A 27,244-nucleotide genomic window follows, 5' to 3' on the forward strand; every position below is an offset into this window, starting at 1 on the left:
TCTGGGATTACATTTTGATTTTTATTGAAATACAAAAAGTGCAAACTGTGAAATATAAGATTGGTGCAGATTAGAAGGAAATAAACAATGTGAACCATAAAAACCCCAGCCCTGCACCTGACGAACATCAACAGAAAAGAAGGCAGGGAACACCAGCAACAAAAGCAAAGCCAAAAATTTTGCACAGGAGCCCCCATGCACAAAAGAGGAAACTGGGACCAAACTGGCCCTCAGCTCTCTCTCAAATTAGCAAACATTGCCACAAGGCATCCAGGTGACCCCAGCCCCCCTGCACCACCCAAAAGCTCTGGTGTCGGGGAGCAGGATCAGAGGCCAGTAAGACAGCAGGAGGCTTAGCAGAGGGGAATGGTCTAGGTGCGAAAAAGCAGAGGGTTGAAGTGGAACAAGTACCCCCACAGGGAGAAATGGCTAATAGCTAACCTGAAAGACGAGCCAGGGAAGATCCTTGGGCAGCTCTACAGCAAGGAGAAACCTGACAAAGACCAGCACCCTAACCAGATACCTGCTCCCCAGAGAAATCCAGCCCAACCAGCCTGCATGAGGGGGCTGACCAGATGAGGAAGGAATTTAATGCCCTGGGCTTGGCAGATGCAAGCTCTGGTGGCCATCCACCCAGTGCAGGCTGCAGGCAGGCCCAGGCCGGTTCCTTGCTCAAGTCACAGGAGGGACATTTCAATACAAGGCATTCAGGGGAGCAGACTGCAGAAGCAAAAGCCACCCTGGTTACTGTGCCTGCTCCGGGGCCCCTGGCAGCTCCAGCATGAGGAGCAGCAGAGGAAAAGGGGTATTTACACTGGGTCCCTTCCAGGATTTTGCAAGCACTTTCCCACCATAAGCAGTAGCACCTTCCTGAACACCCTCCAAATCTGCTCCCTGCAGGCACCGAACTGGAGCAGGCTTTTATCCCTGCCTGCAGGGGATGCACAAGTCTCCATTTTGCTAAAAAAGGAAACATTATTTCAAGAATTCACTTCAAAAAAAAAAAAAAAGCGCACCCATCAAACAAACTCCAGCCAGAACACAGACGCTTGCAGCAATCCCTGCTCTCCCCCTGGAGAGGAGCTAAGGTTCCCCAGCACTGCTCCTCTGGCTACTGGGCAGAGAACGGTCCTCGCTGCTCTGCAAGGCTGGAATGTGCCACCTTCCCCAGAGAGCTGGGCTGCACACAGGGCCAAGGCCTCCTGCCCCGGCACACAGGCACTTCCTGTTCCAAGTTGCTGACCTTGGGCTTCTTTGTCCCAGAAGAAGTTAGCTGGGTTTGCTTTTCCTCTAGGGGGATATAAGCGAGGCCAGTGTCAGCTGCAGATACAGTCAGAGCATCAAGTGTCCCCCATACTGAAGCTTACACAGAGCGGAGGCCTGCAGGGAGACAGGGGCTGCACTGGGCTCCCTCAGCCTCCCGGCTCCTCCCAGGCTGTCCAGAAAGCCTTGCCTCTTAAAACAAACACTGGGGCAAGTATACCTCTCTCCACACTGTCCATCCCAGGAGGCTACTCCTCCGCAGCACATCAGCCCTGCTAACTTACTCTAGCAGAGATGGCAAGTGAATTAGGAGCTGAGTATCTCTACCTCCAAAACATTTATTTGGTTACTGCTGTGAATTGTTCAGACTGAAACAATTCATATCCTGGCCAAACAGGAAAGACTTCTACTCTTGGAAGGGGGAGACTAAGCAGCCTTGTAGCCTCCATAGGGCAAAGTCCCCCAGTATCTAGAAGGGATCAGACCCAACCATCTCCTAGAAGATCTCGCTCCAGCCTTAGTAATGCTCAGTTTCTTGCTCGCTGTTTCCACCCACGTGCCTCCTTCGAGTCAGCTGGCTGGACCTGCACTGCCCTGCAGAGCTGCCTGTGTTCACACCCATCCCCATTCCAGAGCTTAGCAGAAAGAACAATTTCCGTAATTCCTGCAGCAGATGTCACTTATTTTGATTACAACTGGGGCACCGACCTTTGGTCGGTGTTTAAAGGCAGGCTAAAATATTATGAAAAAGCAAATTCTATTTAGCATCCAGTAGCTTTTTAAAAATTAGTTCTGCTTGGTCCAAAAGATTTGTCCCTGTGGCCCGATGCAGCAGGGAGGACTGGCCCAGGCATGCAGGGCACAAGATACAAAGATGTAACACACCAGTGAAGTAAGGCTAGAAGCTCCCTACTAACCCCCTGCTGGGCCCAGGCTAAGGAGAAGGATCTTTTTTTGCTCAGGTAACGGGAATGCTGCAACCCAAAACCAACAGTGAGGCCTTTACAGTACTGCAGCTGCTTTGTGAAGGTGCCAGGCCCACCCCGCTCGCGCCTGCCTTGCAGACAACCTGGATGTCTCCAGCCATGCCCAGGGCATAGGGGATGCATCTGCCAAGGCTTCCGTGGTAGGACAGAAGGAAGGTATGAACAAGGAGAGATGGGGCAAAGGCCCCTGGCATGGAATAGCTGTTCCCTCACAGCTTTGGCACATGAGTGCTCAGCACCTGGGCAGAAATTCGTAATCCAGGCCTGGTGCACTCCAGGGTGAGGGTTAGTCCCAGTTCCTAGACCTTCCCCTCAAGGCCATGCTCTCAGTTACGCTTGTGCTGGGGAAAGTTCTGCTCAAAAAGACAACTAGCCAAGGTGGTCTGCGCCAGTCAGCACAGATACATGTGCCTGAAGGAGGAGAAGCAGCCTTGTGCTGCTGCCACAGGGAAAGGCAGCATAGCGTTCAGCAGGTCAGTGCCACCAGGGCACTTGCTCCCTGCAATTCAGACTCACCAGCCAGCCCTCCCGCACAGCCAGGGCTGGCAGGAACCTTCCCAGCCGGGCTGGAAATGCCGCTGGAGGGACAAACATACCTGAGAGGGGTAACTATGGGAGGCACCTCACCCACTACATCCCAGAAAACACTGAAAAGTATCTGGAGTGGGTGACCCCAGAGGGGTTTGGGCTAAATTCGGCTTCCTTGTATTGGAGTTTGACAGGTAATACAGCCCGTGTGCCGTGAGCTGGTCCTTCACTTGCCGGCCAAAAGTATGGGGTCTAGAGTGGTGTTTGCAAGTGCAGGACATACTGCTACCTGGAGCACAAGGGCTGCCTGGCTCCCTTCCCTGCTTTAGGTGCCTCTGGGGAAAGGCAGGATGCACATTCAGTGCTGAGAGATGGCACTCGCAGCAAGAACGTCTCCGTCACAAAACCCAGCAAGCCTGTCCTAGCCCAGACAGCCCAGCTGAGGCAAGGCGGGTGAGCTGGGGCTATCGGGAGCTTTAACAAAAAAGATCTTTGCTGAGGAAGGGACCAGGAGGGCAGAAAAACTGCACATGAGGGAAAGAGGAAAGGAACGCAGGTCATCTGATAGGGCAGCAGACTGGTGATGAGCCCTGGAGGAGCTGCACAGACTGGCAGGTGGGTTTAGGACTCCACTCAGCAGCTGGGAGACCAGCTCCCCATCCAGAGCAGCAGGTCTCCTGCTTGCTTACTTACACACTTTCTCCACCATCTCCACAGCCCTCGCTTTGCTCATCACCCAGAGGATCAATGGTCCCTTTGCACTGGAGACAGCTTGGTCACAGCTCCAAGACAAGGTGGGAAAGAAGGCGGGAAGGTGAGCACAGTGTGCTGGTGTGGACTGGCCTGTATTCAGGCCTCCACATCCTCAAAGAGCTCCTTCTGGTGGTCCAGCAGGAACTTGGTAAAGGTATTGATGGGGTTGATGGCTTTTAGGGTGATGGCTACATCTTTGGCCCACAGCAGATTTGGGCCAAACACAACAGCCAGGTTGGTGTTTGTCATCTTGTTTCTGTCACTCTGAGCAGAGACCTATGGGGGAAGGAAAGAGACCATTGTGAATCCTACAGAACAACACAGCAGCTGCCCCCAACCCTCCCCAAAGCCAGAGCTGACAGACTCCCCAGGGGCGAAGGGGAAGAGAGAAGCTGAAGGGTCAATGCCAGAAGATGGCTGGGGGAAACACACATGACATTCAGCATTCAGGAGGCGAGGAGCAATATCTTGCCATTTACCACTATGGCTTAACCACCAGGCCATATCATACCAATAGGACCAAGAGCACTGTCAGCCACTATCTCTACAGTTCAGGTCACCAATCAAAACAAAATTATCTTCCCTCTTGCTAGAACAGCCTTGCAGTGGCTTCCCTGGCACCAGAAAGTTCTGTAGGGTGGATCCAAGACTCCTAGTAGAAGATTTCTACTCAGATAATTTGCAGTTGTACCTCCACCCTGGGGAGCTTTCAGCCTCCCTGGTACAGACCACACAGGCTTAATGCCCGCCTGCACTTCTCACCGTTATGAGAAGCAACCGCTTAGGCTAGCTCATCATGATCATTCTTGATCTCTGTGTAACAAGAACATAAGAAAGGCAATTTCCTAGCTTAAGACCCATTTCCTCTCAAAGGAAAAGAGGGAGCAGACAGTCAAAAAGCTGATGCAAGGCACTGGCAACTGAACTACAATATGACTGCCCACCTTTGGAGCAGCTCACCTGCACCAGAAAGGCTGTCAGTAAATGGAGCACTTGGTAGTTTTCTTCTGGTAGAGTCTGGAGTGTTTTGCGAACAACATCCACTCGATTCACCTCCTCCACACCTGAAAATCAAGAGAGATAGGACAAGCAGGTCCATGAGGAATCCTCAGCACCCACCCTGATGAAAGCCCTGTTTGCAGTCACAGGGTATCCCATGCAGGACTGCCCCCTCCTGAAAGTATCTTTGCCCCTTTGGCCAGTGCAACATTCAGTGTCTTGTTACAACTCACTCTGGAAGCTGACAACATGGCTGTAGAGGCCAAAAGTGAGGAGGGGCTCAGGTAGCTCCCTCAAGAAGGTCTTGAGAATCACAGCAGGCAGGTGGACATCTTCATACTGCTGGAAATCTACAGGCACACCTGAGAAAGTAGAGCAGAGACTCGCTGGCCAAAGCAGAACCTTCTCCAGACAACAAATGGGACATGGTGGTCAGAGCCCAGAACTATGGAAGCTGTATTTTAAAGAACACAGGGAGGGTACTAAAGCACCACATCTTCTAGCAGAGTGGAAAAATGTGTCCCAAAAGCATATGCAGAGCACTGCTGAATCCAGCACTACATCTTTAGAAGTCATCAAATTAAACAGATGACCAAGTTTCTTCCTGGTCATCTTCAGTCCCTCCAGTATAACCAGACTAAGATGGTATATCTCACCTCAAGAAACAGGGAAATTTTCAGGAAGGAAAAGGGCAGTGAGGGGAACCTGAGTGGGAAGGAATATGCTTTCCACTCAGCAGAAGTATCAGATGCTTCTCCCTCGCAACTCAGGTCATTCCCTGATGGGGCCTCACCTAGAGGCCACTCAGAGAAAGAGAGACGCCATGATGGACTAGTTCCAACACAGTTCCAGTTGGACAGTAGTAGTTAGGGAATGAAAGGGGCTCTGCTGAGTTTGGACACTTACCCATATTGTATTTTTGCTGGACCTCCCTGACAACCTGTGTATTTGCTGATCTCCGGAAAATCCCCTCTGTAGCAAGAGCTGTGAGGTGAGAGCAGATGGAGAAGACAGATCAGCCATGTGAGTCTCTAAAAATGCTGGTCTTAACAATCATAAATCCATGCTGTGGGGTGTTCAGATAGATGTCAACAAGTCCCTTTTTTTAGAGTACAGCAATTCTTTCTGCTTCCACTACCAGGGAAATGATACAAGGAGCATTTCACTACTCTTATGTAAGTGGGAGTATGGACAACTGGAAGAAAAAGGTCTCTTAAGCTCTGCACAATCTCTCTTGAAGGCTAACTCACCTAGTTCAGGCCTTTACACCTTATTCTGGACTGCTGTTCTTCTGTATCTTACCACAGTCTGGATGGGAACTTAGGTGGAGGAGAAGCCACTGACATGGAATTAAGAGAGGCTGCATCTTCCCCTGAACACTTACCATGCTCCTGCAAATGAGCAATGGTGTCTCTGACCACCAGAGGAACAGGAGACTGGTCAGGGCTCTTCTCCCTGAGACTGCGGAAAAAGATAGAAGGTTACAAATGACTGGTCCTCCCCACCCTGCATGCAGCCCCTGAATCTTGAAGTTGCCCACACAAGCTCTACCACATAGTTTCTTGCTACCTAGGTCCCTGGTTCAGCCATTATTCCAGCCTTCGCTCTTCTTCACCCATCATGCTACTTCACTCACTGGAGCAAGTATGAGCTCATTACTACACCACAGGAATTAAGAGTAGCATGGCCAGCAGGTCGAGGGAGGTTATCCTCCCCCTCTACTCTGCCCTGCTGAGGCCACATCTGGAATATTGTGTCCAGTTCTGGGCTCCCCGGTTCAAGAAAGACAGGGAACTACTGGAGACAGTCCAGCGGAGGGCTACAAGGATGATTAAGGGACTTGACCATCTCCCTTATGAGGAAAGGCTGAGAGAGCTGGGTCTGTTTAGCCTGGAGAAGAGAAGACTGAGAGGGGATCTCATCAATACTTACAAATATCTAAAGGGTAGATGTCTGGAGGATGGGGCCAGGCTCTTCTCTGTGGTGCCCAGTGACAGCACAAGGGGCAATGGGCACAAACTGGAATGCAGGAAGTTCCATCTGAATATGAGGAAAAACCTCTTCACTCTGAGGGTGACAGAGCACTGGAACAGGCTGCCCAGAGAGGCTGTGGAGTCTCCTTCTCTGGAGATATTCAAAACTCGCCTGGACGCCATCCTCTGCAACATGCTCTAAGTGATCCGGCTCTAGCAGGCGAGTTGAACTAGATGATCTCTAGAGGTCCCTTCCAACCCCTACCCATCTCTGAATCTGTGAATATTTCTCTATCTTCTGTAAAAATCATAGCCTCTAGATGCCAGGGCAAAGGGGTTCCCAGAAGGCAAGGCTACTAGTTATGAATCAGGTGAAAAGGGTTAAGCTTCCTTCTTCCTTCCCCATAGAAGCAAGGGCAGAAAGAAGCTGACATGAGAGAAATACACATGGGATAAGTTTACGCACCCCGCTCCTGTAACGGAAGATGTATCAACCCAATGGCTGTCACGGAAGACCTAGTGATGCTGAGGCGTTCGCTGCCACCCTCACATTCGATTGTCTATACTACTTGATAGCATGGGGCTGTTCACCCTTCCTAGACTGCTAACAAGCTCAGGCACACAGCACCACGGGGGTTACATTTGGAAATGTTGCGTTGAAGCTGGGAAATGTGTTCCCAGATCGCTTCAGAGGATCTGTCTGGCCACGCAGTACTGGCTCCTCCTCATTCTCCAGGGAGGCAAAATCACACTCAAAGTTAAAAATACCTTCAACACTTAGCCAGTATCACTAGCCCTTGCCAGTGTCTGTGTTTGTCTGTGTCACCGTGCAGGAATGGGGAGTGGGAATCAGTACAAGGGTGAATAGAAGTGCTTTTAAAATAGAACTTATGATATGGAAAAAAATAAGAGATCTGCAGCACTGCTCAATCAAAATAGCATAGCCCTAAAGACATCTTGATCAGCCTCCTACAGACTTCCTTTGCTTAAAGGAAGTTTCTAGTGGCATGAAGCCGTCCCCATGGCCCTTATTTTGCTCCTCCCTTAGTGACCCTTAGCTGCAGAAACTACCTCACCCTAATTTAGATACAATCTAGCTGGGGAATCAAGAGGGTGGAACTGAACTGAGTCAGGATCTGGACATGAGCACAGAGTTCCTCAGAAGAATGATTAAAACTTTGTAGAAAGTCTGAACTGCAAGAAATTTTATAGCCACTTTTGCTGCTGTTCAGTTACAAATACAATGACCTCACATCAAACAAGTCAGGGCAAAAGCAGCACAACCCAGAGATACTCACTGCTGCAGCGAGACTCCAAACTGCTGGTTTGGCAGCGGTGGACGTGGGGGTGTTGGCTTCTGGGGCACTTGTGGAGGCTTCTGCAGGGATCTCAGATATTCATCGTATCTGTGGCAAAACACAGACTAGTAAAAAGTCACTCCACCTCCCAGAAAGAGCATGAACCCAGCACTGCATGTGACCTGCTGCACACCCACTGGTAACAGCTCCAGCGTAGCATGGTTGATTTCACCTATCAAAAACAGGACAGGCAGCTCTGGAGTACGGACGCAAGAACAACAAACATCTGGTTGCCAGCAAAAAGCAGGGAGAAAGGAATCTCTATCTGGAATCAGGAACTGGAGTAGCTGAGGATGACAGACAGCGTGGGCAGGAGCCCAGGACAGCACTGCTGGTGATGAGACAGTTGCATGTGTGCGTGAGGGACAGAATCAATCTGGTAGGACCGAGATTATGGCAACTTTGGGAAGCCCCAAAGACAACCTGAACTGTGCAGAATGAGCAAAGCAGGTGTGCACCATGAGCTCCAGGTCAGTGTTAAGGTCAGCAGCTTGCGGGAAGTCCCTAAGGGGCGAGTGGGAGAGGCAGGAGAGGTGCTGCACCAGAGCAGGATTTTTAACTGAAGGACAGAACTGGGCACTGGGGCCAAGGACACATGGGAAGGAGCATGGAGAGAAACAACAGTTTTTAAGGCATTTTGTCAGCACTCCCTCCAAAACCACTGCCTGAGTGGAACAATCTCTTCCTCCACTTGCCATTCCTCCAGAAAAGTCCCATTTCACAGAACCCTAAGCAAATGGGAGATAGGCAGCATTCTCACTTCAGCACTTGGCTTGGGATCCCCAATTGTTCCAACTTCACATACTCCTCCAGCTCACTAAGGAAGTTCACGTAAAAAATCTTTCGTCCAAACTTAAAGCTGAAAAACAAGAGAAAAGTAGGTATGTAAGGAATCAGGAAATCCAGTATCAGAACAGACTTATTACAGGCAAGGAGACCAGAGGTCTGCAAGAGACATCAATAGTGTAAAGGGGCAGGTATGGCTAAGCAGTAGAGATGTTACCCACATAGTTCTCCAACTCCATGTATTTTACCAGGAGATACCAAGACTTTCCAAGTCACATTAGAAGCCCTAGCAGCAGCAGGCTTCCTAGAACACTGGATTTTTCCTTCCTAAGCTTAGCAGTAAGCTGGAGAAAGCTTTGTTTTCAATTATTTTACAGAATTAGGATTTCAGCATCAACACAATGAATTAAATATAATGTGGAGTGATGTTCTCACTCCCTTTTTCATTTTTAGCAGAGTCTGCAACACTTTACTTCTGCTTGGCTGGATAGAAAAGGAGCAGCATAGAGCTGCAAACTCCGTAGGTTCCCAAAGCAGTACTTCTTGTGTCTGAGTATCTCTGAGCTCAGAAACAGGAGGAGATAGCATAGGGTGAGACGCCAGGGCAGGGTTGGCAGCCTGGGCTCATCTTGTGCTCCATTGAGAATGCCCCATTATTCCCCTGCAGCGTGAGGATGTGGGTGAGCCTCCTATAGTGCTTCCTACCTGATCAGAGGCTTGAAAAGAATCAGCAGGGTCTTGATGAACATAGTTGGGTGCACAATATACAAGGCTTTGATGTTCTTCTTGTACCTGCCAAGAGGAGCTAAGTAAGGATGAACTGCACTTTAAGCAGAGGAACCAACCTTTCCACAAGATTAAGGCACCCCGGGTGCTCCATTCCTTTTGCACTGATCCTCACCACTCCCCAGCACCCATGGCCTCTGCTCTCCCATGCTTCATAGCTGTGTCAGGCTACTCAGCAGCCTAAGGGCACGCCCGACTGTATTCCAAGATTCACCAAGAAGCAGCGAGCAGCCTCACCAGGAAGCAACAATTATACCATGCGGCTGACACCCTTCTGCTGGCTCCTAGTTTTGCTGCTTGCCTGTTGGCCTAAAGGATGTAACTACAGAAGAAGCTGTTTATCCCATGATTCAGCCTGCATTAAACAACAACCCACCTCCATAAGCAGCAGAAATAAGTGACAGTAAATTATGATACCAAGCTACATGGGGGACCTGGGGAAGATCATCTATGTTAGACTACAGAACAACATGTCATATCCTTGCTTGCTGCAGCCTTACTCACTTGCGATCAAATTCCCTGTAGGCATCCCGCAGCCAGCTCAGGGATGGCTTGTTCTCACTGGTCAGGCCATGGTGCAGGTACACCAGTGTGTAATCACTCTCCACATACTGGTCCAGTGTGAATTTCAAGTACCTGAGAAGAGACAATTGCTGAACTCACTTCATGCTGTGCCACAGAGAGGCTTTTCCTCCCTTTGGGCCTCATTTTTGTGTGCCCTAACAGAGGATTTGCATCCCCAGCAATGGAGGTAAGCACTTTGGGAGGATGTGTCCAGCTAAAGAAGCTACAGCAGATAGATCTGATGCCAGGGATCCAGCACCTGGGAATTACGTCAGGCTTAAGAAGTTAACAGCAGCCTCCTAAGACACTACTCACCCTAGCAGTTTCACATGATCAAGTTGATGACTTGGGGGCATCCGGCAGGCACTGAACAAAATTACTTTCCTTCCATATTTGTCATCACCTGCAGATGAAATGCCAGAGATTACAGGGAGTTTAAAGACTACATTGTGGTCTTGGCAGCAAGGGGTAAACGGAGAACTGGAAACTGCCATAACAAGGCCGAAGTCTGGATTGCCACAGCTGCCAGCAAAGCTAAACCTGATTTTCAGCAGTTACCATGGGCCTAGTATGGAAGCAGAAACCTGAACACCAAGGACCTGGCAAGTCAACAATGCAAATGGAGAACAGAGTCCATGCTCCAGCCCTGAAAGAAGAGGAAGGATTGGAAGTCAGGATGCCTTGGGACACGTAGGGATGGAGGCCTCAAGTACAGAGCAGAGTGCTCACGGCATTAATCCTGCAACACTGCCCATGGGCACTGCTCCTGATGCACATGCGCCCAAGGAGGCACAGGGAAAACTGCCCCTCACAAACACAATAACCACTCCTTCTGTCCTGCACACAGTCCAAGACTAACTGCATGTGGTTTGGTGCATTTGTTTCTTGCTTCACCTGAAGCTTAGTCCGGCACACAGAACCAAGCCATTTCATAATCCAGAAACCAAGAAATTCCTAGAAACAGGGCAGTCCCAGCCACATGCCAGAGATGAGAAGCAAGCATTGTCACAGGCCTCTTCTATAGATGAGCCAAGCAGGACTGCTGGATTCTCCAGAGGGATTGCAGAAGAAGCTGTTCACTGCTTCCTAGATTTTCCATCCACAGAGATATTTTTCCAGCCTGAGCTGGAAGGAGCTGCAAAGTGAGGCACAACAAAGCATTCTATGTAAAAAGCCAGCAGAAAACAGTCCCCATCACACTGGAGCCAAACCACCCATAAAGCACCCTCATCTTGGGAAGGACACTCCCAGCCACCAGTTCAGGCTTCAGAGACAACAAGCTCAGATTCCCCCAAAGCAAGTCTTCGTACATGAGTGGACTTCTGCGAGCAGAGATCTCAGCCCCATGAACAAAACCCAAGCAGATGGGCATGGACAAGCTAGGGGAATTGAGAGATTTAGATTAAGTAAGAACCAAGTCACAAATCTTTTGGACATACGGAGTTTGAGAAAAAGTCTGGTTCTCTCCCAAACACAACACCCAATCCATTTCATAAGGATGACTTGCTTTTTAGCACCAGTGGAGATGAAATAGTTCCTTTAGTGTGAAGGGTTAAAGTCTTCCCATCCTTCTTGCTACTCACCCTACTCCAAGAGCTGTGTTTTCTTGTCAAGCAGAAGGAGCACGGAGCAGTGGAAGGGGCTACTGAGGTTATACTCAACAATACCCTCCTTCCTCCCCTATGGCGCAACCATCCCATACAGACCACAGCACAGAAAAGCAGCAAGGATTGCTACTTATGCTGGACAGCCCTGCAATACATCGTTCCTCTTGAAAGATCTCCTTTTCCCCACACTGATTTACAATATTCAGAGCATGCAGCCATTTTCTCACCTTTGCACGGGCTCTGGCTCTCAACTACCGCTTGGTTACACTTGCCATGCAACAACTGAGATCTCAAACTGAACCCTGGAACAGCAAACTTGAGGTATCTGGGATCCCTGCCTGTTAGTAACAGATGACCACTTGGTGCTGCAAACGGCAACCAGAGAACTCACATACACCAGCCATGACATTACGATGCCACTAACCCTCTTTTACCCCCATCCTGGCCAGAACAGATTCTCTTGCTACTTGTTCACTTATATTTTTCCCTTGCAAGTACCATTTTCAAGTCACTCACTAGACAACACAAGAGACAGAATTTACTGATGCACATAAGCCAGAACCTCTACAAAAGCTAGGGACACTGAGGCAGCACTAGGTACAGATCAGGAAAGGGGTGGCATAGGCCATCACACTGACATACACATGCGGAGGTAAGGGGCAATTAGGGAAGACGCATGACCCAGAATGCAGGACTAGGAGAGAGTGATGCAAGGCTCATCTGGAACAACCAGATACAGTCACAGCCAGGCCACAAGACCAACATGACATTGCATATCCCACGGTAGCCCACTCTCTGCCTAGCCCAGAGTTTCTTGGTAGCTTGCTATGAGCTTTAGGGCTGGGTCTAATGCACATAAGCTGTCTGTAAAACAAAGGTGAAGACTACAAAGTCCTGGGCAGGGAATGTGCCGTATTGTGACTCTTCCCAGTGGCCTTGAGCCACTCATATGTCTCCATCTGGAAGACAAAAGGTCCTGCCTGCACAGAGCAGGAAGAAGATGGCAGCATCTGAGAATCTGATTAGTTTTGTAGGGATGAAAGAGAATGGTCAGAAACACTACAGACCTTTGCAGATCATAGCTCTGTGCTAAAGTCAGAATCAGTGCTATCTCCAGTTAACTGAGAGGCTGCATTTCACATCAGAGTGGATGGTCTGAGGGCCAGGAGCAGACTGCAAGCTTGATCAAGGCAGGTCTTGGTTGCGAAGAACTGCAGTACAGCACCATGTTCATGTGATGTTGTGGGTGGCCACACACTCAGCTCAGGCTCCTGGGCACTGATTTCCAGAACTGACAAGTCGCAAGTCAGGAACCACATAGCTTAAACATCTTCCTCTGGAATAACATGAAAGCCTATGGCAGGGCCTATGCAAAGTCTAGAATCTCATTCCATATATAACCTTGGTGAAAAGGTCTGGGATTGCTGGTAAAGAAAAAACAGACAATCCACGATTCTGTCAAAGGGGACATGGCACGTTACCCCTGGATAATTAATTTCCAGGGCCATCTACACCAAAAGATAACCTGTAGTCCTCTGGATAACTGAAAAAGGAGTGGCCCATTTTACCTTCCAAATCAGAACGAATTTATGCGAGAGCTACACAGGAACCAGCATGCCCATTAACTGAGTTCTGGGTTTCACTCCAGTTTCATCACACTGAGCTCAGCACGTCAACACAGACACTTTCAAAACAACCAGATGCCAATCTCGTTTCCACCTGACATGTATCAGATCAGTCTGGTTCCTCCAGACATGACAAAATTCAAAATTCAGCATCAAAGCTGACCAATCAGTTGTTCCAATTTATAAATAAGAACCTAAAGCCCATTCCATGCATTCTTGGCTGTCGGAGGACACTGCCTGCAGTGGCCTTTCTGCCTCCTACCAAACAGATTCTTATAGGGCTTGATCTTTCCCAGATGCTCCATCCCTTGTACTGTTTGCTTTCCTGTTTACAATATTAATCTTATGTATCAAGATTTTCGCCCCTTGTTTGCAATTGCAAACAGCTAAAGTTTTCATTGAACACAACTATAGACCATGAAGTAATCACTCAGCTTCTCAGGCTGCCTTCTACCTCTCCTAGAAGAGGAATGCTCAATAGCTAAGGACAAACCAACAAAGAAGCAATTATGTACCATCAGTATTCACAGAGCACCCCAACAATGTGCATACCTTTGTGAGTAAGTTCATACATAAAAAATATTTTCAATCAACACTGGAATTAAACTACCTCCCTATAGGACGTAATTCAGTTGTTTTTTGTTTTTTTTTTTTAACATCAAAGAGCAAGAAAGCAGCCAATATGCAAAGCCTGTCCAGTCAAGATAGCTGCTCATCTAAGGAGATATTAACTTGTAGCACTGATGGACATGCTAATTGTCCTGAATATTGTTATGGTGCATGCACTTCTGAGACTTCTGAACATCACTGCTGTGGTTCCAAGCCATCATTGCAGCGCCATACTTCTAAAAGGGGTGATGTTTAAATACTGAAGCTAATGTTTCAGATGGCAACCTGCAGCAATACAAACGTATCAGAGCAGAACTTCATATCAAAGTAGCAGTACTGTCCTGAGACAGGACTCTTAAATGAATCTGTACAGCCAGCACAAAAAATACATGCTTGACTTGCAAATCCTGCTATGTATTTCTAGATATTTCTCCTGAAATATATCCTTTAATCTTCATGCCATGATTGGAGGCTGTCCTACTACTCACTGGCAGCATAACTGCAATCCAGGGACCCTGCTCATTCCTGCCTTCATCAGGTATCCTTGCCTGAAAGATTTGAATGGGAATATCCTGGTACTTTGATAATGAGAGAATGCAGACAGATAAAAGTTGTCACCAAAAGTTAGTCTTACTGGTAAAACAGCAAAGTTAGAGTTCAGGGTCAAGGAGAGGACACCACTACATAATTCTGGAACATTAGTACACAAGTTTCACAAAGCTTAGGATGTTTATCAGAGCCACTGTCAGTAAAAACTTTTCTAATGTAATTTCAGGTTCCTGCCAAGCTTATGACACAGCTGGGTAGTGTTTAAGTATAGTAGATTTTAGTTGTCTGATGAATTCCAAAGTGGATTTAGCCCCTCAAGAAAAGACGGTAAGGAGCTCAAAGTAGAAGTATTGCAATGAACGACATCTTCCACCTAGATATTCCCAATATCCAAACACTGCCAGAATCATAAAGCCTTGCCAAGTGACTGCAGCTCTAACTGATACAAAATATACTTGGGGTTAGATTAAGGAATGCAAAATGGGAGGATGCCTGAGAGCATGGCAAATGGGGGAGAAAAGCCCACGTAAGGAAGCAGTGAGGATCAGCATTTCCATGGACTGCACGAAGGTCTTGGCCTGCTGTTCAGAAACAGTAGAAAGAATTTCACACCAAAATAAGTTTTCATCTACACTGAGAAGTGCAAAAACACTGGCAGCCAAACTCTGAAGGCTCGGGACTGAAGTCCAGAGAGTATTAACAAATGCTCAGCAAGCACAGAGCAGTCTAGTACAGCTTCAGTCTAGAATAAGGAACAAGTTACCAAAACACATCATCTCTGTTGCCAAATGGAGAAGAAATAGATAACAGTTACTTTCAGCTGGAGAATCTGGTTTAAGCACCGGCTGCTTAGCACATGAGCGCAGCAGCAGATCATATGAAGGAATAGGAAGCAATCCTAGGATGAACTTCCAAAGCACACATGACAGCGAGGTAAATGTGAGTTCAAACTGAACTGGTCCAAGCAGGCCACCACTGTTGACAGAAGAGGAACAGGATTTACACTGAGACCCAAGAGCCCCAAAGTGCCCAAAGTAAAGCCCACACGCCAAATTTGGCTCAGATGATTCTGCTGTGCCTAAGGCAGAGGTCCAGCCTTTGCACTCCTGAAAAGTTGCCAGTGCAGTCTAAGGCTGAGCAAAGTTTGGGCTCCCCTGAGACAGTCCAGCTACAGGCCACAGTCATGCTAAAGGAATACCATGATCTGCAGTACCAAATGTTAGTGCCACAAAAAATCTACCTACCTGGTTGGGCCCCATCAAGTGTACCCTGGTCTGGAGGAACAGAAACAAAGTTATAGCAAGCCAAGCTTTGCATGCTTTCCCAGAAAGTAATATTGAGTATATAGTCTCAGAGTCTAGCCAGATTGCCACTGGGATGCATTTAGTTGCTGCCTTGCAGCAGTCAAGCTCTTTCTATTTCATTTTTCACCCATGCTCCTCTCCAAAGCAACCTTATCTAACGATTAGAGGCAGTAACAATAACCCATGATTCCCAACTCTTTCCTGAATTCACAACTAATTCTGTATAATCACAGTTCAAATTTCTGACCCTGACTTCCCCTACCACCAAAATGGCAACTGTCATACTGCCACTTTTAAAAGGGTTAAATGCAATTAATTCTGAATGTCAAGGTCATTTGAACAACTTCAGAAACGTATAGAGAATAGCATCATGCTGTATGAGTAACACATCCAACAGACTGTCTTGCAAGAAGCTAAATTTCACTAATAAAGTGAAGACAGGGACAACTTAGATCTTCAACACAGCCATAGATTCCTAAAAAAAAAAAAAAATTTAGCAGATTCTAAACAAAAAAACCCCAAAGCTGCCAATTAGAAAAAAGAAAAAAAGTTCCTCTGGGCAGGGAGGGGTCTACGAAAACATTTATTGCTATGCCCAGCCCCTTTCCATCACTCTTACAGCTATATACTCACAGACCCACTTGGGCCTATCAAGACAGGAGCCTGTGCAGAGCAAAGCTCTAGAAAGAAACTCTCCATTCCCTTGGTCTCCTTTAGGAATTTAGAATCCCTTAGAAACTCTCCAGTCCCTTGATCTTGCATGTCAAAACATGGTGCACAAGCTGGGCTTGCTTTGGATGGGCCTAATTCTACAGAAGCAACTCATCATTCCATATCACACAAATACTCTTTAAAAAAATAATAAAAAATTCAGAGCCAGAAACTACATCCAAAAGCAGCAGAAATGCAGGCACCCTGTATTAACAGAGCCAATAATAACATACCACACCAGAAGGGAAAAAGAGCCTTCTTATCAGAGGCCTCTGCTGAGCCCATTAGCCACCAAAGACACACTGCAACATCCTTTCAACACAAGTTTTGTCTGCAACTTCTGCCTTTGCCCGCTTAGTGAAACGACAGCTACTGGTGTTCCAAGATTGATTTTACCTCCCCATGTCAGTCACCAATAGCGACACCAAATCACCAGCACTAGTTACGGCTTTGGCACCTGCAGCCAACAGCCAGCCACAAGGCTTTTCAGGTAGGTTTGGTACCAGATTCACCATTGAAAAAAAGATTCACTGTTGAAAGCGCAGTTTCAGTCTAGTAACACGCAAGAAGGTACACCCCCAGCTCTCCATCTTGCTTTCCCGCTTCCATCGCAGGTCTTGCACACACTAGCATCACACCTTCTCTGTGAGGGCAGCCCTGCAGACTACCAGTTAATGCTGTGAGGCAGCAGATTTCCCACAAAAACTGGCAGAAACATGCTCTGAGCTTCAGCAAAGCTTTGAAGTCACCGGGCAGGGACTACCTAGCTGAAACGGTGATGGCCACTCTCCTGACAAGTGCTACACCAATGTCTAGCCTTCACAGCAGCAGAACATTCACATGTTAAGCCCCAGTTTTCTTATCCCAAAAGGAAGAAAGCCAGTTATTGTATAAAATGGGAATGCTGATGCACCTCATAGCCACAGGTTTGCATATTTATCACAAAGGCAAGACCAGTATTTCAGACTGGGCAGAAGAACAAGGAAGGAACATGTTGCCAGAGAGCAACTTTCAAGAGCCCTGCTCTTCCCACACAGCCCCAGGTTTCCAGTAGGCACTGCCATCATCAGAGATCTCCTTCAGACCATTATTAATTATCTGCCATATTATTGCAATTCAGCATCTGCTGAAATTCAAGGCCAAAATTATGTCACACTAGTCTGCCTCAACCCCCAAGGAGATGGAAGCAGCACCTTTGCCATATAAGAATTAGCAGGAGCATACTCTTAAACGTAACAGAAATTTGGGATAGTTCCTTAACAGCCTTCAAACGGAAGCCTGTGCTTCCTCCGAAGGCTATGCAATGCGAGCAAGGAAAAAACCCACACTTTGCAGAAGTGGTTTGTGAAGTGAAATCAAGCTGCCTCTGCTCCAACTTCTAGCCACATGTAAAGACGAATTTATCTGCTACAATGCTCACAAAAAGAGGAAATCAGAGTCAAGAAAAGCAAAACCACGCAGAGACCTCTCCAGAGCCTGTGTGAAACACACCAGAAACACACACCTTAAGGCAGGTCTGAAAGAGTAGGCAGAGTATCACCTCTTTCCTTCAGAACAGTATTGAATCCCAGAATCAAAAGGTTTCCCAAAACTAAAATATTCTGATTCATAACGATGCCAGGGTAATCCCTCAGAACTGTGGTCTGGATGCCTTTTGCCCCCATCTTCCTGGGACACACCACCGCTAGGGACAGCAATGACATGCCTGCTCCTTCCAGTGGCAAAAAGCAGTGCCCCATGGACAGCCTCTTCTGGGAAGATCCCAGCCTCCAGGAGAGACAGGAGCATAGGGCACAAAGGGCAGTCTCCATGAAACTGCTGCACTATTTTTAAGTGAAAAGCAAACTCCCAAACCTTATTTTTCTAACAAATTCTGCAAAATGTTTTTCAGTATTTTTTCCCCCCTCTTTAGGCCAGATAGTTAGGACATTCAAATCTGGCGTGCCTTGAACTGAATCAGAAATCGTCAGCTAGAAAATGAACATGCTAATTTTTCATGATCAAAAGTGGGCATTTAATAAATTATTGACACTGTGCACCCATCCTGCAAGAAGCGATTACTCTTCTGACCACACAGGATAACCCTGGGATCACAGAGTTCAGCCCAAGGATGGGAACTAGCCTTCTGGTTTTGTCTCAAAATAGCATCATCATCCCAGAATATATTTCAGGGAAGGCAGGAACAGAGTTATGCTTTCTGCTCTGAAGTGCAGAAAAGGGAAGGACACAGAAAAGAAAGCTCATATATCAGCAGAATGGATAAAACTACCCTTGATCTGCTGCCATTTGCTAATATTTACAAGAGAAGCGGGGTGGAGCTATTTTGGTTCAGGCTCAGCGTGGCAAGTGTTCATTGCACCTGAAGGTGCTGACAAGCACAACTTGTCGGTAGAGCCAGATTCAAACAGTTCCATTTTAATCCTCCAGTGATATTTTGATTCTCCAGGCTACTTCTAATAGGATTTTTCCAGATTTTCCCAGACTGTTTGCCTCCAACAACAGCCCAGAGAACATTACTCCGTCTGATTCTCTGAACAGTGAACATTATTAATTATTGACCAAGAAAACTGAACAAACAGCTTCACCCCAGAGTCCAGATTACAACTCAGGCCCCTTTGATCAACTTCATAAACCCTGCTTCTAGGAGATGAGGCACCAGCAAGTCTCAGAACTGTGGCAGCATACCCACTATCTGGAGCTGTGCTACTAGCTCTTCCTTACCAAAGAAAGGCATTGCACCACAGTCTGTGTGGGGGACCAGCACATGCTTTCAGATAAATCAGCTACTGGTAAAAATGGGCCAGGAGCAGCCAGCAACAGAAGCTTCTCTGAGCTGCTTCTGCACTATACAGAGACATGACAGGGACAGAGAGCTCACTAGAAGCACAAATTTAAACCACGACGGAAAAGATCTCTTTCAGAATGCAGGCACACCTCCCAGTCAGCCATCATACCACCCTGAAATCCTTTCAGGAAGTTAGACAATTCTTCATTTGCTATCCTAGACAACATGTCAAATGGCTGCATTCCAACAGCCACTGAGACACACCTCCACTGGAATGATACTCCATTCAGAGAGCTTGTAAAAAAAAAATAATAAAAATCATATTATCTTGGAACAGAAATCCCACAGAAAGACTGGTGCTTACGTCAGGAGGCAGCACACAAAGTATATGCTTGGTTTGGGCTGACGTTCCAGTCTTATCAATGTCTCTGATCTCAAGGCTCTACTAAGCACTTTGTCTGAAGTGAGCAACAGTATAATTTAACTCACCAGCTGCCAGAGTCCAGAAACACCAGTTACTTCTGCCACTCACATTCCAAATATTCTAGCTATTATCACTGAAATGGTGGAGTCCACACATCTGACCCTTCCCTGTTTCAGCAGTGGGAAGACAAGGGTACAGACCTCTAAAAACTCCAGTCCTGAACCTCCAGCCAGAAAAGAAGGTAAGTAACACATCTGCAAATGAAAGCACTTCTGGCAAATCTACAAGACATAATGGCCCAAATGCCAACACCTGGCCTGTCAACCTGAGCAGCCAGAGGCACACAGGAGACAAAGGACAACAAAGCTTTGAGTTTGCCATTATCATTTTGTTCCCCAAAAGATGTAACATGAGAGGTTAGGGGAAAGAAAGCTCATTCTAGAAGGCAACCCAGCAAAGAGTCATGTCAGGACAACTCTTACCAAGGTGAGTGCCTGAGAATCTTCCCTTTGTGGTCAAACCCTGCTGCAGAACAACCCTGCATTAGGAGGACTCCAGTTTGTGCCTCTGCTTCGCTGCAAATTCACATGTGGGGCAGGGACCAAGGTACAGAGAAATGGCAACAGGAGGGGTAGGAGGAGGCTACAGATAATGAAGGAGGAAGTGTGAATCAAGTCACAAAAGGCTGAAGAGGTGCTTTTTTTTTTTTTTTTAAAGCAAGGAACTCAAGACAAACTGGGATGACCCTTCCCTCAGACTTACCACAGCAACCTAAAAACTACCCCCAAAACCCTTTCTTGTGGAGATCCCAGCAGTAAATCACCATGTGTTAGTGTCATTAAAATAATATGGATAAGACAACCACACAGAGAAAATATGAATGCTTGTGACCCTAAATGATCAGATCTTTCCTTGCAGTGGGCCATGGACCTATTCCCCCTATTTCAGATTTATGTAAATGCTGTTTCTGGGCAGGGTGAAGCTCTGGCCATTCAGATAGAAGAGAGCTGGCAGACCTACTGTGGATTACTCAGTTGAGGACCTTGCAGCTGCACTGCATAACTAGGTAATTTCTGTGGCATTATCATGCAAGAACAACATCTTGTGCTCAGGATATAGTCAAGGGCTACATCTAAAACAATTCAGGAAAAGCAACCAAGTCCTGCAAATATAATCAAGACAGTAAGGGCCAAGAAGGAATGCAAGTTTAACCGAGGTCAATGGAAAATTACACATATCGCAAACATTCAAGAAGTTTGGTGCTCCTTCTCTTTATGATGCCAGCTGTCATTGCCACTTGGGCTTGGCATACAGCAGATGCCCCCACAACCCCATTAGAAAGACGCTTCCTCAGCCCAGCTGCAAAGACATTAAAGGAGAAAAGAGAAAGACCACTACCTGCTACTTCCACAATGTGGTGCCTGGCGATATCATAGTAGGGATCATCCCACTGCAGGTGAGTGACAGGCTCAGGGGAGCCTTTGGAGTCCTCTGCACAAAACACAAGGAACGAGCAATTAGAAGAAAGGTACCCCTCACCTTGGCGAGGGGTACAATAGAGATAGAGGGATGAGAAAAAATGGCTTTTCAGTATGGGAGGGACTAATGCACCTGTCCACCTTGGAAACCCACCTTTGAAATTCTGAGTGGACAAAAGCAGCAATGACTTCAGAAGAGACCTGTCAAGCCTATGAGGTCCATGTGTGTCCCTCAGACTGTACACCCTCTCAAAAATGACTGTTTGGTTATGTCACAAACATTCACAAAGACCAAAACCCAAGTGCCAAGGACACCATCGTGGCTTTTTACAGCAGGAGGTTCTTAACATTGTCCCTTGATGGATGGTCATCCTATATGCCCTCAAGCTAATTTCCCTGACCTCTTTTGGGCAGCAGTCCATAGCACAGGATTTCAGAGCAACAACTCATATCTCCAGCCCCATCTCCCACATGGAAGTTCAAGACCCTTCCACTCAGGAAGGCCAAACTATCCTGCAAGAGATCATAATAGAGGACACTCAAGGACTTACAGCATGTCTGTACTGTCAGCACCAAAGTGCAGCCTGAGACAGGACTGAGAAGAGTATATTTACATCAGCTGGCTCTGAGCTTTTTAGTGCTGTTCAATGGCAGGGCTAATTCACTTGGGTGTGGTGCAAGATTAATGTGTCTATAAAGCTTTCAAATGGAGATGGGGCTCTCTGTATATGTAGATATGACCACAAAGCTGCAAGACAAACAATTGCTTTTTGGCCAAAACCCAGACCCCAAACATGCAGGATACTTACCTGATTTGGGAAAAGCAGGGGCTTCATCTGCAGGCCAGCTCTTATCATCTATGGAGGCCAGTTTGAGCTGGCCGAGGGACTGATCGGTATCCAAGTTCAGGTCATCCTGAAGCTCCGAGAGTGGGTCTGTAGCCATGGTCCCCAAATACCGCAGTTTATTTTGCAGCGTCTAGAATGAGAACTGCAGATTGCTAGGTGAGACACAGAGATCACAAGTTTACCTCCCCATAGATTTTCCCCAAATCCTCCCTTATCTTTACTTATCCAGAGATCACACTTCTCCTCCCCCTTAACACAGGCAGGAACTCCTCCTCCTCCTCCAAGCCAGGAGCACCACATATGTCAGATTCTTTCTTTCATGTTAATTGCTATCAAAAGGCCATCAGGCGCCCATACCAATCCTCTCAGCGAGTCTCTGCTTCACCACAGCTCTGTACAGAGCAGTTTCTCTCCTGAAGCAGGAGCAGCAGCAAGATGTTGAGGAAGGCGACAGGCTACACCAGCCCCTGCCTGATACACTCGCTGTACCAGCTCCGAGCTCGCCCTCTCTCCGAAGGGCTGGCACAAAGCCCAGCTGTTTCCACAGTTGGCCCAGTGCTGGAAGCTTTCCCAGGAATCACACACCCCCCACCCTTCTCCCCATAAGGGAGGGCCAGAGCTCTCAATGACACTGAAGTGGGTGCTTCAGCGTGCTGGGATCTGAACACAGAAGTGAACAGCTTCTTAAAACAGGATTCTGTAGGCTGAGCTAGTAAGACAAGCAGAACAATACACATACAACCCTCGTCTCTTTTCAGCATCACCCAGCAAATCCTTTCTCCTACATGAGAGCAAGCAGCAAGGAACCATCTCTTTAATTTAAAACCATATTGCTAGACTGATAATTTTTCACCAAGCACGCCATAATACTGAGGATACCAAGGAATTAAGAGGGTCCAGGAAACAGACAGCTCAGTGTGTTTGCTGTTGCTTGCAAATATTTCTCCTCTCTCACCTGGAGCAGAAGGTATGTCAAACCCAGGACTGAGCTAGCACCGCATACAGCACCTCCTAAGGGTACCAATTCTTAGGGACAACCCCTAGGCAACAGCTGTTATCCTCTAATGCCAGTGTCCTGGAAATAAGCAAGGAAACACTAGAAAGGACAAGTATGGAGATCTGGATTGCTCACCCAGACCACACAGACCGTAATTCAGTAGCCAGCAGGCAGCAAGCCAAGAGGAACTGTAGCAAAACAAAGTGACACCTTGCATCAGCAAGACTCTCTGTAACGCTGTTTCTCAGACAGACTTGTGCTTGTTTTGCAGTACGAGGAGAGCAAAGGGTTCAAAGATTATCTGAGGAGGTACGATGCCTTTGTGTGGAAAGATTATATTTATCCAGAGAAGATGATGAAACAGTTACTTGGATGTGAGCACAGAGGACAAAAACTGTGAAAGACTGAGCATCGGAGGGCATCACATCCATGCTCAGGGCAACACTTGTGACCAAGTTTGGGGATGCATTTTGAGAGTACAGGAAATTGGGTATTCAGTGTTTGTCCTCTCCCTCTGGATCACTCCATGCCTACTACTTGCTGTCCTCCCTTAGCTGTTACCAGTTTTCACCTCTCTGGGGCTCCTAAAGGGTTGGGAGCTGTTGCTAAGCAAATGAAATTAGATTCCCAAAATATGAAAGAGCAAGACGTATAAGGGCAGCGAATCAACCAAGACAGCATGGGAAACACACAAGTCTGACCACTACAGCCAACAGAGACCCAAGCAAAATCAATCCCTGCCCTCTGGTGAGGGCCACGAGAGCTGTCTAACCTCCTCTGATCTCAAAGGGACAAGGAGCAAGAAATCAGGTTCCCTTGCACCATGAGCTCATGCTGGAACCATGCAGCAGAGGAGCCAAGGGACAAGGACTCCCCACCCCTTGCAGCTGATCCGATTTCTATGGTAACACCAGGCACCAACTCCGATGACTCAGTGTGCTTCAAGCATTCCCCACTGCAGCTCAGCAGCCCCGCAACCCAGCAGCCCCACAACCCAGCACCCCACGCTGAGGAAGCATCCATGCCCCTTGCCCCTGGACAGCCCCTCAGCATTCCCAGCTCCCAGGGACTTCCCAGCCCTGGTGGGGACAGAGGACCTACGCTCAACTGCTGCGATCCACTCAGATGCCTTTCATGTGAGATTCTTGGGGATGCCCAGTAACAACAGTGTCCCCAAAGTGAGGTCCTGAAGTGCTTAGGGACCAAATCCAAATCTTCTCACAGAGCAGTCATGGTACTGCCATAGGGCCAGCAAGACACCAAGTGTCCTCATTTCATCCTACATGGATCACAGCTTGGCTTCACAGTCAGCTTGTGGCACTTGATCAGAGGCAGAAGTGCTGGTTATTAGACAGCACGGGGGGATTTCCCTTAGGCATAAAATTAATCCTAGTGTGGCACCACGTGGAAGAAGGAAGTCGTTAGTGGGATCCTTACAGTTCCACATAGGAAAAAGAGCCCAGTGAACAGTGCTCTTGCCTAAACTCTCCTTACCCCTTGACAAGGCAGACCAGACTCCCCAGATACCTCCATGGGCTTTTCACAGCCAGGCAGGCAGCTCCATTCCTTGGCTCTAGGTTAGTGCTCTATGGCAGAAATGTTAATGGAAGGAGGATCCATAGCAGAAGACATTTTAGATTTCAGGTCCTTCTTGTGAACCAGACTGTAGCTCCCAGAGAGCTCTAGCAGGCTTTTGCAGAATTTTCCCCAGCCCCTTCCCAAGAGAGCAAAAGACAAAAGCATGGGGTCTCACATCAGGTAACTCTAGAACAGTTTAGAGAAATATAATCCTCTAAATGCCTGGGAACCAGCAGGCACTGAGGAGAGACCTGGAGATAGGATGTAAGAAACTACTTGGGGATCTTAATATTCGGGTACACGTTTCATTTCCTGACAGTGCAGCTGCATGAGATTTTTCCCTGTGTAGTCAAAAATGACCCATAAGCAGGACCTGTCATTGAACAGAAAGTCCGTCCTGTATCAGTATAAGGGTGAAATGGTTGTCAAAACCCAGCACCTCGGCAGACATAACACACTTTAAGAACCCCACTTGTTTTAGATCAATGTCATGACAAGATGCAAGTGATGCACCCTGTAGAGCCAATCATAAGGTGAGAAAAATGACGTACCTAGATCTAAAAAGTAAAAAGCCTAGTCAAACATTTAAAAACTAAAGAATCACAATTGACATCAGAAGCATTTACTTACTGCCAGGCTCTAAAGAGCCAACCGTTTCCATTTTTCCAAGCATTTAAGTATGTTTTCTGCATCTACACTGGTTGATCTGAACACTTGCTGTCTAGTAAAAATTTACTTTCTTGGTAACAGAGAGATGTGCTGTAGAACGGCACATTCTGCTGAAGGACAGAAACTTCAGCTCTTTAAAATACAATTTTCACACAAATCCTGAGCTGGAGATTACTTATACAAGATCCCACCAGAATTTATCCAGGGAAGACAGTTCACTTGGTAGCTGCTGTTCATGCAGACTGTTTTTTTTCTGCAATTCCAGTTTCACTACTTTTTCATCACTTATTTCTAAGCTACACCTACGCAGCAGTTTCCTTTTCCTGTTTTTCTTCCAGATGTACTATTAATTCAGAAGTAAATCTACACATCAAAATACGTCCATGCATGTATTACCATGCCCTGGACCTGTACTTACACACAGTAAAGAATTACAAAAGCCAAGTGGCCTCTTCTTCTCTGCCCAATTAACAAGCAATGCTCAGACCCAAAAGAATCCCAGTTCTGGGGTGGCCATATTATTTTGCTGACTCTGCTGCCATCTGCACCTCCTCCCAGTTTCGTTTCATTTGCACAAATGTCTGTTTTTCTGTACACATCCATCAAGTCCCTGCACTTTGCCACAGTCTTAGTATTAAGCGCATTGCAAAAAAAGGAAGCAGTTACTCAGCAGCAGACCTTCAAAGTACTCACTCACGTGAATAAGCTCCAGGACTGAGACTCACTGAGAAAATCCAGCCCAAGTCTTCCCTCACATCGAGACTGATGATACCACAGAGAGCACCACGACCCCAGTACTACTCTGAAAGAATCGAAGAGTCAAGAGCCATACCGGCTTTGTCTGGTGCACCGTGACCAAGTCAGGACAGACACTGCTGCTTGGGGAAACTCTTTTGGCCCTTCATTATTGCAACAGCTTTTTAAATGAGCAGCCTTCCTTCCCCAGTCACCTCAAATCCTTTGCTGAAGGCCACCCCTGTGCCTACTAGACATCCATCCCAGCAGGGTCTGAGAGCAAAAGCGCTGAGCTCTGCTTCCTCTCTCGGAGCTGTAGCACAAAGTACAGAGGCTGCTATCAGTGCCACGCAGGATCCGGCTGTCACACACGGCGCACGTGAGGAAACGGGGGCACGCACAGCCCTACAGGGGCTGCACCTTTCCTCCTCCTCCTCTGCACCCTAAGTCTGGTTCTCTCCCGTTCCTTAGACTGAGCTCCTGCGACAACCCCGAGTCAACTTTAAGATTCACATAAGAGACTCAAATAGCAAATAGATTTGCTGTTTGCACTGTTAAAAGAAAACTCCAAGTTCCCATAACGCATGCCAGCTGCATAACGCGAGGAACATCTAACAGCCCCTGCTGTTAGGCGCCAAAAGGGAAGGCACGTTCCCCCCCACCCCTACCGCAGCACTCCTACGCCGCTTCTGCAGCCACCGGCCAGTGCCCGCCGCTGGGGACGGGACAAGCCCGATCCGGCCCGGCCCCGCGCCCCAGCTCCGGCAGCCGGTTACACCGCCAACGCCAAGAAGTGGCTAAACCTCCGCGGTCTCCCAGCCCTTGCTCTCCCCGCCCAGGTACCGGGAGCGCAAGGCCCGCTTTACCGGACGGGCTCTTCCCGCCGCGCCCCGCAGCCTCCCGCGGGGGCGGGCAGCGAGGTCCCGGGCGCGGTGTGTCCTGCAGAAGTAACCGCCTCCCCGCACGGGGCGAGCCTGGCGCTTCCCGGGCTCCGCAACACCCGGGCGGGAGGGGGGGAATCGGAGCTCCAAGCCCAGCCCCGGCCCGCCCGCTCGGCCCCCGCCGCCGGGCCCCTTCCCCGCCCCGCCCGGGCAGCGCCAGGACAGACCGTCGGGCCCCGCCCCGGGCCCCACCGCCGCCGCCGCTGCTGCGCGGAAGTCTCAGCTGCCCTCCCCAAGCAGCACGCCCCGCTCGTCGCCGGTACCTGCTGCCGCCGCCAGCCGCCGCCCGGCCCGCTCGCCTGTCAACCTCCCCGCCGGCATCCGCCGCCCGCCGGAAACGCTGCCCGTCGCCGGGGGAATACCGCCCCGCCCCGCCCGCTGCCGCACA

General features: G+C 48.1%; 1 protein-coding gene across 2 annotated transcripts; it reads right to left on the reverse strand.

The window, feature by feature from the left end:
* On the reverse strand, positions 1-27,206 carry ARHGAP1 (Rho GTPase activating protein 1). 2 transcript variants are annotated; one of them, XM_075754569.1, is made up of 13 exons: positions 27,120-27,206; positions 21,898-22,078; positions 21,009-21,101; positions 10,312-10,399; positions 9,937-10,068; positions 9,352-9,438; positions 8,621-8,719; positions 7,801-7,908; positions 5,914-5,990; positions 5,436-5,513; positions 4,763-4,891; positions 4,491-4,594; positions 1-3,806 (listed from the first exon to the last, which is right to left on the reverse strand). In XM_075754569.1, the coding sequence occupies exons 2-13, from the start codon at positions 22,031-22,033 to the stop codon at positions 3,627-3,629; spliced, it is 1,311 nt and encodes a 436-aa protein (XP_075610684.1). In that variant the 5' UTR covers positions 22,034-22,078; positions 27,120-27,206; the 3' UTR covers positions 1-3,626. The 2 variants fall into 2 exon arrangements, with proteins under 2 accessions (XP_075610684.1, XP_075610683.1); XM_075754568.1 differs by lacking the exon at positions 27,120-27,206 and adding an exon at positions 26,782-26,965.
* Between the last annotated feature and the right edge of the window lie 38 nt (positions 27,207-27,244).

Source organism: Balearica regulorum, chromosome 5 (assembly GCF_011004875.1).
Source record: "Balearica regulorum gibbericeps isolate bBalReg1 chromosome 5, bBalReg1.pri, whole genome shotgun sequence".
NCBI classification, from domain to species: domain Eukaryota; kingdom Metazoa; phylum Chordata; class Aves; order Gruiformes; family Gruidae; genus Balearica; species Balearica regulorum.

Coding starts and splice junctions, on each gene's coding strand:
- ARHGAP1 (XM_075754569.1), bottom strand. CDS start 22,033: ATGGCTACAGACCCACTCTCGGAGCTTCAGGATGACCTGAACTTGGAT. Junction 8,720..9,351: donor CTTTTCAAGCCTCTGATCAG/GTAGGAAGCACT, acceptor CTTGTTTTTCAG/CTTTAAGTTTGGACGAAAGA. Junction 3,807..4,490: donor TGACAGCCTTTCTGGTGCAG/GTGAGCTGCTCC, acceptor CTTCCCCCATAG/GTCTCTGCTCAGAGTGACAG.